The 13,245-nt window shown below is 44.7% G+C and overlaps 1 protein-coding gene across 3 annotated transcripts in view; it reads left to right on the top strand.

Annotated features, from left to right (window-relative positions):
* Positions 1-13,245, top strand: part of cip2a (cellular inhibitor of PP2A) — a 122,609-nt gene that overhangs the window by 89,542 nt on the left and 19,822 nt on the right. For all 3 annotated transcript variants that reach the window (XM_072260238.1, XM_072260239.1, XM_072260240.1), the window contains one exon: positions 1,858-1,968. In XM_072260238.1, coding sequence (XP_072116339.1) covers positions 1,858-1,968 — 111 coding nt within the window. The remainder of the gene's footprint in view (positions 1-1,857; positions 1,969-13,245) is intronic.

Here is a 13,245-nt window from a genome sequence, read left to right as displayed (position 1 = left end):
TATTGGTCTTGGCTTTTCTGATGCAATACCGTTTCCCGGATGGTAGCAGCTGGAACAGTTTGTGGTTGGGGTGACTTGGGTCTCCAATGATCCTTCGACCCCTTTTTACACACCTGTCTTTTTAAATATCCTGAATAGTGGGAAGTTCACATCTACAGATGCGTTGGGCTGTCTACACCACCCTCTGCAGCATTGAGGGAAGTACAGTTCCCATACCAGGCGGTGATGCATCCGGTCAGGATGCTCTCAATCGTGCCCCTATAGAAAGTTCTTAGAATTTGGGGGCTCATACCAAACTTCTTCAACTGTCTGAGGTGAAAGAGGCGCTGTTGTGCCTTTTTCACCACACAGCCAGTATGTACAGACCACATAAGATCCTTGGTGATGCTTATAGGAACACAGAAAAACTTAAAGCTGTTCACCCTCTCAACACCAGATCCATTGACGTCAGCAGGGGTTAGCCTGTCTCCATTTCTGTAGTTTACAACCAGCTCCTTAGTTTTTGCGACATTGAGGGAAAGGTTGTTTCCTTGACACCACTGTGTCAGAATGATGACTTCTTCTCTGTAGGCTGCCTCATTATTATTTGAGATTAGGCCAATCAGTGTAGTATTGTAGGCAAATTTAATTAGCAGATTGGAGCTGTGGGTGGCGACACAGTCATGGGTATACAGAGAGTACAGGAGAGGGCTTAGTACACAGCTCTGACGGGCAATTGTGTTGAGGTACAGAGGTGAGGGAGCCCACTCTTACCACCTCCCGGTGACCTAACAGGAAGGCTAGGATGTAGCTACTCAAGGCAGGGTGAAGGCTGAGGTATTGGAGCTCCTTGCTGAGCCTGGAGGGAATTATGGTGTTTAATGGTGAACTGTAATCCAAGAACAGCATTCTCACATAAGCATCCTTCTTCTCCAGATGTGTAAGGATGGTGTGTAGAGCTGTGGCTATTGCGTTGTCTGTCGACCGGTTGTGTAGGTAGGCGAATTGTAGGGGGTCCAGTGTGGGTGGCAGCATGCTGCAGATGTAGTCCCTGACCAGCGTCTCAAAGCATTTGCTTATTATTTTGATATGGTTATGTTGGATGGGCCAGAATGTGATACCATGATGAAACAAGTAAAAAGTAGCTTTGTCAATGGGTACAGCTGTACTCTCAGGTTTGCCATTCTTCAAAACTGTAAAGACTTTTGAGTGCTTCTAAATATTGTCAAAAGCTTTTGTAAACCAAAAGCAAAGTAAGCAAATAAATTAACAAAATAATTTAACAAAAGTTAAATTATTAATTAAAACATTTAAAATGTGAATATTAATATGAATATGTGAATTTTCTTTCTTGCCATGATTCATCTGATAAAATAAATGGGCTTTATGTTTCTGATCAACTTTAACTGTGAAAGCTTTAAATCATTCAATATTTCAAATTCACTGAAATTCAGAAGTAAAGATCAAAGTCATTACATTATTCAAAAAATTTTAAAAATAAACTAAATCATTTACTAAAGTGTAATTAATTCAAAAGCATATGTAAATTGTCACTCACTCACCCCTTAGCAATTCTAGCTCTCCATTCAAATGAATAGAGACACTATTGTGAGAAACAGCTAAGCAATTTGAAACTTCTGCACTTGCTTGGAAATTCTAAGCTTAGTGATAGTTCTTTCCAAAATTTCTCCTGTGAAGTAGAAATTTGCCTGTGATGTTTATTTATTTATACATCTTTCCTGACTGAAGCAATATTGTGGAACTTTGCCTACCCCTGTGTCACATATTAAGAATTGGCATTTTAGAGTATACAAGGCTGTATTGATTTAAAAATGCTTCAATTTTGACATTAATGTTTATTTTGTCTTATTTGTTTAGTCCAAAGAAAATCGTTTACAAGATTTGTTGGAAGCTAAAGCACTGGCCCTAGCACAGGCTGATCGCTTGATTGCCCAGTATCGTTGTCAAAGAGCCCATGCAGAAGCAGAGGTATGTTGACAGATATATATGGTATAGCCTGATCGTAGTTACATCCAGTTATTGTTTCTGGTCTGTACGTTGCAATTCAAATAATGAAATTGGTACAAAAAATGACTTCGTCAGGGATAAGCTAACTATGTTATGAGTTTCATTCACAAATAGATTTTTAAAATTCAGCAGAACAGGATACTATTTTTATGGTTTTTGCAGTGCAAATCCATGAATAGTATAAGAGATGGTTTCTAAATCTATATACACTCAGAACCTGCTTAACACTGAGGATGTGTTCCTTGGATGTGGAGCGCTATGTAAATCAGTGTTATGTGGGGTCATTATAATATTTCATAAATGGACATGTGTGCCTGATTTTTAAAAAAAATCAAACCCGAGATATATGACATTATTTTATGCAAACACAGTTTGTGGAGTAACAAAACATGCAAATAGGTCTAATATGCACATCAGTGGAGCAGCAACATATCACAGTAGCAGCGGAGGGAATCGGGTGGTGGTTGCATCTTAGGGACCAGGCTGTGGGTCCTTCTCTAACTTTGGCTTCTTCTTCAAGTAGACGCAGAGATTTGACGGCCTTTTTTAAGGTACCTCTCATGAAGCAGTTCTCGGTAGCAGGAAATCATGTCAAGAACACCTCTTTGCCTTTTTGCTTCACTCCCATTCAGGGTCATTATTGATGAACTGCTCCATGATTTGTGTGATTGTGGGGAAGGTAGTGCTGAGGAATTTTGTGGTGAGCTTTCTTACTGGTGTTGGTAACTTTGAGGTTGTTTTTGCAGTAGCCTTTATTTTGTCTGCATTTTTATACTTTTTCTGATCGTCGAGGTAGCCAATTTCAAAGAGGTGCTAACATAAACCTGACGCTCACCATTTACAAAACTAATGCTTTTCCTTGGCATCCTAAATGTAATACCCTCAATGGGTGAAAAATATGGATTAAGTTGGCAAGGGAGCAAAAATGTTTACACTCGTCGGGGAGGCAGAGAACTACTAATACGTGATTGGCTGTGAGTAGCTCAGAGTGTATGTAAAGCGCTCTCATTGGCTGATTGAATGTTTACTGCATTGGTGGCCGTCGTTGAAAAGTTTTAAGTGATGTTTAGAATGAATTTTTGTCATTTAAAAAAAATGTGAAAAAGAATTTGTAATGCTCTAGTTAAGACTTTCACTGCTATGCTGTAGGTATTTCATTTGAGCAGTTCTGTAAGGGCAGCCTGTTCTGCTTTCAGCCTGTTTGGGTTTGAGCTAAGAAAAGGGCCTTTGTTGACACTGGTGTGGATCGAGGTCTTTTAGGCAGGAGCTGGGAGAAGACAGGAGGGAAGATGGCTGAAGATGCCATCCCTGATGCACAAGGTGCTTTGTGCAGATTTCAAGGAGGAAGGAACAATAATCCTACCTGTGGGGGGAGGCCCGTTTGTTTGAGATGGATTTCAAACGACATTTCGAAAGTTGTGTGTGCTTTCACGCAGACCAAGGGTCCAGCATGTGAGCTAAAGACAACTCCAAGATGAGCTCCAACTTACATGTATTTTTGACTAATTATGATAGCCCTTTTGTATTTTCTCTCTCTTTTCTTTAATAACTGGTTAAATTAACACTCATAAATATACTTTCATCCCAACCTCATAGATTTGGCAGGATCCAAGTCATATCTACTCTAGACATATGGGGTCTGAGAAAGTCTGGTGGCTGTTGGCAAGAGGCTAACGAGCCACATCTCTAGAGACGCCTAGTAAAAAGGGGTTGCATTGTGGGGACTATTGACCCAGATTGAATTTGTTGAATACTGTGTGATTGTTCTAAGAATTAATTGTGGTTTTGTATTTAAGCCTGTGTTAAACTGTTGTTGGGGGAAGTGGTAAAGGTACATGTTTATGGATGCCGCAGGGATTAAGCCTTGATGTGATTCAAAGAGACTACCCATAACTAAGGATTGTGTTCTGAGCAGCATGAATATCTGCAGCCCAGATAAATTGTTGATTAGGGTTTTAAGTACCATTAAATTATTAGAGAAAGTTGCGATCGTGGAACGGCAGCTTGAGCGAACAGCGGGCAAAGATGTTGTTTTAGTTCGTCTAGCGATGACATGACGGGAGTGGATCGCCCTGGTATCATTGGGGTCCCAGGAGAGGTGGGGACATGGGCCGTCCATACTTTCACAGAAGAGATGAGTATAGGTGTGGGTGCCCAATTAGAAATCAAGTTTCCGGTAGCTGAGGGCAGAGACTTTAAAAAGAAAAGGTGCTCTTGTTTCTGTGGAGTGAGGGGAAGGTCTGATGTAAAAGGTGTAATTGAGTCCTTCAGAGGTTGATTTAAATTCTGAGCTCGTTTTGGCTATTACGTCAATGGTTGATTAATGCAGGAGTATATCTGTGGAGAGCCAAAGTTATTGAAGGCTGGGAGTACTCTCTGGGGTCAAGCCCACACCCGATGGGGAATGGCAGTGCTCAGATAATATGAAAAAACACAAACTGGTAGCGTAAAAGGGGCCAGTGGCTGATATAGTGAGGTTCCTCAAGGCAGAAAATCCTTTAGCTGTGTCAGCTAATTATTTGCAAACTCATGAAGATTGAAGTGCAGCCGATCTTGGGATGAAGTTTAGGGACACATTTCAGGAGGAAGAAGAGAAGTTGTTTGGCTACATTTTCAGGTTGGAGAAACTGCTGCTTTGTTTGTGCCACAAAGGGGGCATTGAATTGTCTGAGAGAAATTGCTTGAGGATGGAGCGAGTTGTGAAGGGCGTGTTGTCACATGACACATGCTCTACGTATTTGAATGACCCACAAAATGTGCCCTCCTCCATCTTTTACCGAATTACTCAGAATTAGGAGGAAAACATGATGGAGGAGCAGGAGGCCCCTGTCAGCAGTCCTCAATAGTAGCCTCTGTTACTAAAGCGACCCCTGATGCCACTCAAGTGGGGGTTTTGCAGGATGTCATGAAGGATCTAAGGGGTGAGGTATTTCGAATAAAATCAGTTGTTGCTGCCACCAAGCATGACAAGGCCAATCGGGGGCTGCTACTGAGCGGGGTCCCTTGACCAGGGAAGTGACTGGTATTTTCTGTTTCATTTCACGTGGGAGTGAGCAGAGGAGCAGGCGACAGAGTAGACGGAGACCGAGTAGGAAGGTTTTGGCTCAAGGGGGGTTTCGGCGAGGTAGGTTGCCTATGTAGAATACAGACAGGAAGAATGTGTGTGAGGCCGGTGTTCTGTGCTCGGTGTCAGATGTGGGAAGTCCCAGCCTCCTGGTTGGCCACATTTGCGTCAGCTCCTTAGGGACCATATTAGGGAACTGGAGTTGCAGCTTGATGACCGTTGCCTGGTCAGGGAAAGTGAGGAGGTGATAGATAGGAGCTATAAGCAGGTAGTCACACTGGGGCCTCGGGAAACAGATAAGTGGATAACAGTCAGGAGAGGGAAGGGCAGGAGTCAGAGGCTAGAGAGCACCCTTGTGGCTGTACCCCTTGACAATAAGTACTCTTGCTTGAGTACTGTTGGGGGGAGACGGTCTTCCTGGGGGAAGCACCAGTGGCCCCGCCTTTGACACAGAGTCTGGCCCTGTGGCTCAGAAGGGTAGGGAAAGGAAGAGGATGGCAGCAGTGATAGGGGACTCTATTGTTAGGGGGTCAGACAGGCAATTCTGTGGACGCAGGAAAGAAACACAGATGGTAGTTTGCCTCCCAGGTGCCAGAGTCCGGGATGTTTCTGATCGCGTCCTCAATATCCTGAAGTGGGAAGGAGAACAGCCAGAGATCGTAGTACATATTGGTACCAATGAGATAGGCAGGAAAAGGGAGGAGGTCCTGAAAGCAGAATACAGGGAGTTAGGAAAGAAGTTGAGAAGCAGGACCACAAAGGTAGTCATCTTGGGATTACTGCCTGTGCCACGTGACAATGAGTATAGGAATAGAGTGAGGTGGAGGATAAATGTGTGGCTGAGAGATTGGAGCAGGGGGCAGGGATTCAGATTTCTGGATCATTGGGACCTCTTTTGGGGCAGGAGTGACCTGTACAAAAAGGATGGGTTGCACTCGAATCCCAGGGGGACCAATATCCTGACAGGGAGGTTTGCTAAGGCTATTGGGGAGAGTTTAAATTATGATTGCTGGGGGCAAGGAACCAAACTGAAGAGACAGAGGAAGAGGCGGTTGGCTCACAAATAGAGAAAGCTTGGATTCAGTGCGAGAGGGAGGATAGGCAGGTGATAGCGAAGGGGTGCGCTCAGACCGATAGCTTGGGATGTGTCTATTTTAATGCAAGGAGTATTGTGAACACAGCGGATGAGCTCAGAGTGTGGATCAGTACTTGGAGCTATGATGTTGTGGCCATCACAGAGACTTGGATGGCTCAGGACCAGGAATGGTTACTTCGAGTACCAGGCTTTAGATGTTTCAGAAAGGATAGGGAGAGAAGCAAAAGAGGTGGGAGCGTGGCATTGGTGATCAGAGATAGTGTCACGGCTAAGAAGAGGAAGAAATGGAGGGACTGTATACGGAGTCTCTGTAGGTGGAACAGGAAGGGGTCAATAACTCTACTGGATATTTTTTTTACAGACCACCCAATAGTAACAGGAGCATCGAGGAGCAGATAGGGAGACAGATTCTGGAAAGGTGTAATAATAACAGGGTTGTCGTGGTGGGAGATTTTAATTTCCCAAATATCAATTGGCATCTCCCTGGAGCGAGGGGTTTAGATGGGGTGGAGTTTGTTAGGTGTGTTCAGGAAGGTTTCCTGACACAGTATGTAGATAAGCCTACAAGAGGAAAGGCTGTACTTGATCTGGTATTGGGAAATGAACCTGGTCAGGTGTCAGTTCTCTCACTGGGAGAGCATTTTGGAGATAGTGATCACAATTCTATCTCCTCTACCATAGCATTGGAGAGGGACAAGAACAGACAAGTTAGGAAAACATTTATTTGGAGTAAGGGGAAATATGAAGCTATCAGGCAAGAACTTGGAAGCATAAATTGGGAACGGATGTTCTCAGGGAAATGTATAGAAGAAATGTGGCAAATGTTCAGGGGATATTTGCGTGGAGTTCTGCATAGGTACATTCCAATGAGACAGGGAAAGGATGGTAGGGTGCAGGAACTGTGGTGTACAAAGGCTGTTAAAAATCTGGTCAAGAAGAAAAGAAGAGCTTACGAAAGGTTCAAAAAACTAGGTAATGATAGAGATCTGGAAGATTATGGTACTGATTGTGGATGATCAGCCATGATCACAGTGAATGGCGGTGCTGGCTCAAAGGGCCAAATGGCCTACTCCTGCACCTATCGTCTATTGTCTATTATAAGGCTAGCAGGAAGGAGCTTAAGAAAGAAATTAGGAGAGCCAGAAGGGGCCATGAGAAGGCCTTGGTGGACAGGATTAAGGAACGCCCCAAGGCATTCTACAAGTTATGTGAAGAGCAAGAGGATAAGACATGAGAATAGGACCAATCAAGTGTGACAGTGGAAAAGTGTGTATGGAACTGGAAGAGATAGCAGAGGTACTTAATGTGTACTTTGCTTCAGTATTCACTACGGAAAAGGATCTTGGCGATTGTAGGGATGACTTACTGTGGACTGAAACGCTTGAGCATGTAGATATTAAGAAAGAGGATGTACTGGGGCTTTTAGAAAGCATCAAGTTGGATAAGTCACCGGGACCGGATGAGATGTACCCCAGCCTACTGTGGGAGGCGAGGGAGGAGATTCTGAGACTCTGGCAATGATCTTTGCATCATCAATGGGGACGGGAAAGGTTCTGGAGGATTGGAGGGTTGCGGATGTTGTTCATTATTCAAGAAAGGAAGTAGAGATAGCCCAGGAAATTATAGACCAGTGAGTCTTACTTCATTGGTTGGTAAGTTGATGGAGAAGATCCTGGGAAGCAGGATTTATGAACATTTGGAGAGACATAATATGATTAGGAATAGTCAGTGTGGCTTTGTGAAAGGTAGGTCGTGCCTTACCAGCCAGATTGAATTTTTTGAGGATGTGACTAAACACATTGATGAAGGAAGAGCAGTAGATGTAGTGTATATGGATTTCAACAAGGCATTTGACAAGGTTCCCTATGCAAGGCTTATTGAGAAAGTAAGGAGGCATGGGATCCAAGGGGACATTGCTTTATGGGTCCAGAAATGGCTTGCACACAGAAGCAAAGGTGGTTGTAGACAGGTCATATTCTGCATGGAGGTCGGTGACCAGTGGTGTGCCTCAAGGATTTGTTCTGGGACCCCTGCTCTTCGTGATTTTTATACATGACCTGGATGACAAACTGGAGGGATGGGTTAGTAAATTTGCTGATGACACAAAGGTTGGAGGTGTTGTAGGTAGTGTGGAGGGCTGTCAGAGGTTACAGTGAGACATTGATAGGATGCAAAACTGGGCTGAGAAGTGGCAGTTGGAGTTCAGCCCAGATAAGTGTGAGGTGGTTAATTTTGGTAGGTCAAATATGATGACAGAATATAGTATTAATGGTAAGACTCTTGACAGTGTGGAGGATCAGAGGAATCTTGGGGTCCGAGTCCATTGGACGCTCAAAGCTGCTGCGCAGGTTGACTCTGTGGTTAAGATAGCATACAGTGCATTGGCTTTCATCAATCATGGGATTGAGTTTATGGGTAATGTTGCAGCTATATAGGACCCTGGTCAGACCCCACTTGAAGTACTCTGCTCAGTTCTGTTCGCCTCACTATAGGAAGGATGTGGAAACCATAGAAAGGGTGCAGAGGAGATTTACAAGGGTGTTGCCTGGATTGGGGAGCATGCCTTTTGAGAATAGGTTGAGTGAACTCAGCCTTTTTTCTTTGGAGTGACAGAGAACAAGAGGTGACCTGATAGAGGTGTATAAGATGACAAGAGGCATTGATCGTGTAGATAGTCAGAGGCTTTTTCCCAGGGCTGAAATGGCTAGCATGAGAGGGCATAGTTTTAAGGTGCTTGAAAGTAGGTACAGAGGAGATATCAGGGGTAAGTTTTTTTACATAGAGAGTGGTGAGTGCGTGGAATGGGCTGCCGGCGACAGTGGTGGAGGCGGATATGATAGGGTCTTATAAGAGACTCCTGGATAAGTACATCGAGCTCAGAAAAATAGAGGGCTATGGTAACCCTAGGTAATTTCTAAGGTAAGGACATGTTCAGCACAGCTTTGTGGGCCAAAGGGCCTGTATTGTGCTGTAGGTTTTCTATGTTTCTATGTCTCTAAAACTACAGAATGAGATCAGGTCCTTCAGCCCTCAGTGCCAATCCAAACTAATCCTATCTGCCTACACATGGTCAATAAGTAATAGCTTATATTTAAAATTTGAATATATACGTATGTAGTTATAAATATTGTGTATATAGATATAAAATAAATGTGTATTTCAGATATAAATAAAGTCAAGAAGAAAAGTGCTGTAGCCTTGACTGTCAAGAGAAATCATAACAGTTAATTCTAAGGAACTGGTTTGTAATGCTATCAGATTTAATCAGGTTTAATACCACCTGCATATTGTGAAATTTGTTGTTTTGCGGCAGCAGTACATTGAAATATGTAATAATAAAAACTATAAATTACAATAAGAAGTATTAAAAATAAAGTAGTGAAATAGAGATTGAAGGATTTCACATAATAAGAAGGTGAAGAATTTCATAAATGATGATCGATTACAAGGTGTAAGTGCGGGAGTTTCTCTAGATGCTGGAAATCCAAAGCAAGACACATGAGATGCTGGAGGAACACAGCAGGTCAGGCACCATTCATGGAAATGAACAAATATTTGACATTTCAGGCTGAGGCCTTTCTTCAGACCCTCCTTCAGATTACAAGGTGTTACTGTTTGGAATTACCTCGGTGTAATTTTGTGTAATTTCTTGGAAGTTAATATGCAAGTATACAAAGCAACTTGGAAGGGAAAAACTGTCTGTAATTTAAGAGGGCCTGATAAAGATGGGATATTGAGAGCAAATCTTCACAAGGCAGGGAATGCAGCAAATGTTCACCAGATTGATTTTATAACAAACTTGCTGTGTGGAGCGATATGGATTGTGCGCATGCGCTGGTCGTGCATGCAGCCTGTTACAGTTGCTCCATAGTTTCTTACTTTTAAACTTTTTAACTTAGTTATTTGTTGCATTTTTTTTCTCACGGTAACACGTTGAAGCTGCACCCTCTCTAACATGCTGGTGGAGAGAGTTTTACTTGTTTTTTTAGCGTTGGAAACAGTTACATTCGGACATGTCTCGTTAGCGTGGCAGCAGGATGGCCGCATTGTTTATTCCAGGGACCAACTGGTTGCGCTCATGCCCGCTGGTTTAGCGAACAAAGCAGCAGACATCCCGACTGAAATCTGGAGAAAAACACACAGAGGATGCAGAGGGGGATCAAAAAGGCGAGGGAAGAGGACCGGGTCGAGACAACAGAGGCTTATGGAGAAAGAGAAGTTAGAAACCATGTCTCCCCTCTCTCATCATGGGAAATGTAAGATCGCTGGGGAATAAAATGGACAAACTGATGGCGCTTGTCAGGAGTCAGAGAACATTTCGGGAGAGCAGTGTCATGTGCTTTACTGAGATGTGGCTGCACGAGGACATACCCGATCAAAGCGTTTCCATAGAGGGTTTCCAGACGGTTCGAGCCGACCGGAGTTGCACTGAGAGCGGTAAGCTTAAAGGAGGGGGGCTTGCGGTTCTGGAAAACAACAGATGGTGCAATCCTGGGCATATTATGATCAAGGAACGTGTTTGTAGCCCGGATATTGAACTTTTTGCTGTTGGACTCCGGCCATATTATTTGCCAAGGGAAATCTCACATGCAATTGTGGTTGTTGTGTACATCCCTCCCTCTGCCAACCTGACGTCGGCGTGTAACATCATTTACACCGTCACAGCCAGATTACAAACCCAGCACCTGAGTGCCCTCATTACCATCTCGGGTGACTTCAACCAGGTTACCATGGCTAGAACACTGCCCAACTTCACGCTGTATGTGATCTGTACGACCAGAGGGGAGAGGACTCTGGATTTGATGTATGCTAACGTTAAGGATGCATGCAGTTCCTCTCTCCTCTCCCCACTGGGAAGGTCAGATCACAACCTGGTGCATCTAAGACCCTGTTACGTGCCTCTGGTGAAGAGTAAACCTTCAACCTCGAGGACAGTGAGAAAATGGTCGGAGGAGGCTTATGAGGCGCTCCAGGGTTGTTTTGAGGTGACAGACTGGCAGGCACTCTGTGAGCCACATGGAGAGGATATTGATGGGCTCACAGAGTGCATCACTGATTACAATAACTTCTGTGTGGACTGCAATGTTCCAACAAGAACTGTCCTTTGTTATTCAAATAACAAGACATGGGTGACAAAGGACATTAAGGACATCCTGAATGCTAAAAAGAGGGCGTTTAGAGATGGAAATAGGGAGGAGCTGAGGACAATACAGAGGGATCTGAAAGCCAGGATCAGGGAGGCTAAAGACAGGTACAGGAGGAAGCTTGAGTGGAAGCTCCAGCAGAACAACATGAGAGAGGTCTGGAGGGGGATGAGGACCATCACTGGGTTCCAGCAAACTAGCAACAGAGAAGCTGAAGGCAGTGTGGACAGGACCAATGAACTTAACCTGTTCTTTAACAGATTTGATATTGTGGCCCCTGCCCATCCCCCACATGAGCCATCTGTTGTCGTCCCCCAACCAACACATATTCCACTCTCCCCTCCTACCCCTCCTCACAGTCCCCCACCCTGCTCTCATGACTATACCCCTTCCCCACACAAAACCACCACGGTGGGCTTCACAGCTGAACAGGTGAGAAGACAGCTGAAACGCCTCAACCCAAGCAAGGCTGCAGGACCGGATGGTGTCAGTACCAGGGTGCTCAAAGCCTGTGCCCCTCAGCTATGTGGAGTACTTTGCCATGTATTCAACCTGAGCCTGAGGCTCCGGAGGGTTCCTGTACTGTGGAAGATGTCCTGCCTCATCCCTGTGCTAAAGACACCGCACTCCAGTGGCCTTAATGACTACAGACCGGTGGCATTGAGCTCCCACATCATGAAGACCCTGGAGAGACTTGTTCTGGAGCTGCTCCAGCCTATGGTCAGGCCACACTTAGATCCCCTCCAGTTCGCCTACCAGCCCCGACTAGGAGTTGAGGATGCCATCGTCTACCTGCTGAACCGTGTCTACTCCCACCTGGACAAGCCAGCGAGCACTGTGAGGGTCATGTTTTTTGACTTCTCCAGTGCATTCAACACCATTCGCCCTGCTCTGCTGGAGGAGAAGCTGACAGCGATGCAGGTGGATGCTTCCCTGGTGTCATGGATTCTTGATTACCTGACTGGCAGACCACAGTACATGTGCTTGCAACACTGTGTGTCCGACAGAGTGATCAGCAGCACTGGGGCTCCACAGGGGACTGTCTTGTCTCCCTTTCTCTTCACCATTTACACCTCGGACTTCAACTACTGCACAGAGTCTTGTCATCTTCAGAAGTTTTCTGATCACTCTGCCCTAGTTGGATGCATCAGCAAGGGAGATGAGGCTGAGTACAGGGCTACGGTAGGAAATTTTGTCACATGGTGTGAGCGTAATTATCTGCAGCTTAATGTGAAAAAGACTAAGGAGCTGGTGGTAGACCTGAGGAGAGCTACGGTACCGGTGACCCCTGTTTCCATCCAGGGGGTCAGTGTGGACATGGTGGAGGATTACAAATACCAGGGGATATGAATTGACAATAAACTGGACTGGTCAAAGAACACTGAGGCTGTCTACAAGAAGGGTCGGAGCCATCTCTATTTCCTGAGGAGACTGAAGTCCTTTAACATCTGCTGGATGATGCTGAGGATGTTCTACGAGTCTGTGGTGGCCAGTGCTATCATGTTTGCTGTTGTGTGCTGGGGCAGCAGGCTGAGGGTAGCAGACACCAACAGAATCAACAAACTCATTCGTAAGGCCAGTGATGTTGTGGGGATGGAACTGGACTCTCTGACGGTGGTGACTGAAAAGAGGATGCTGTCTAAGTTGCATGCCATCTTGGACAATGTCTCCCATCCACTACATAATGTACTGGTTGGGCACAGGAGTACATTCAGCCAGAGACTCATCCCACCGAGATGCAACACAGAGCATCATAGGAAGTCATTCCTGCCTGTGGCCATCAAACTTTACAACTCCTCCCTTGGAGGGTCAGACACCCTGAGCCAATAGGCTGGTCCTGCACTTATTTCATAATTTACTGGCATAATTTACATATTACTATTTAACTATTTATGGTTTTATTACTATTTATTATTTATGGTGCAACTGTAACG

Source organism: Mobula birostris, chromosome 6 (genome assembly GCF_030028105.1).
Source record: "Mobula birostris isolate sMobBir1 chromosome 6, sMobBir1.hap1, whole genome shotgun sequence".
In the NCBI taxonomy this organism is placed as follows: domain Eukaryota; kingdom Metazoa; phylum Chordata; class Chondrichthyes; order Myliobatiformes; family Myliobatidae; genus Mobula; species Mobula birostris.
Note: the sequence above shows the minus strand (reverse complement) of the source record. Positions and strands in the feature narration are given on the sequence as shown.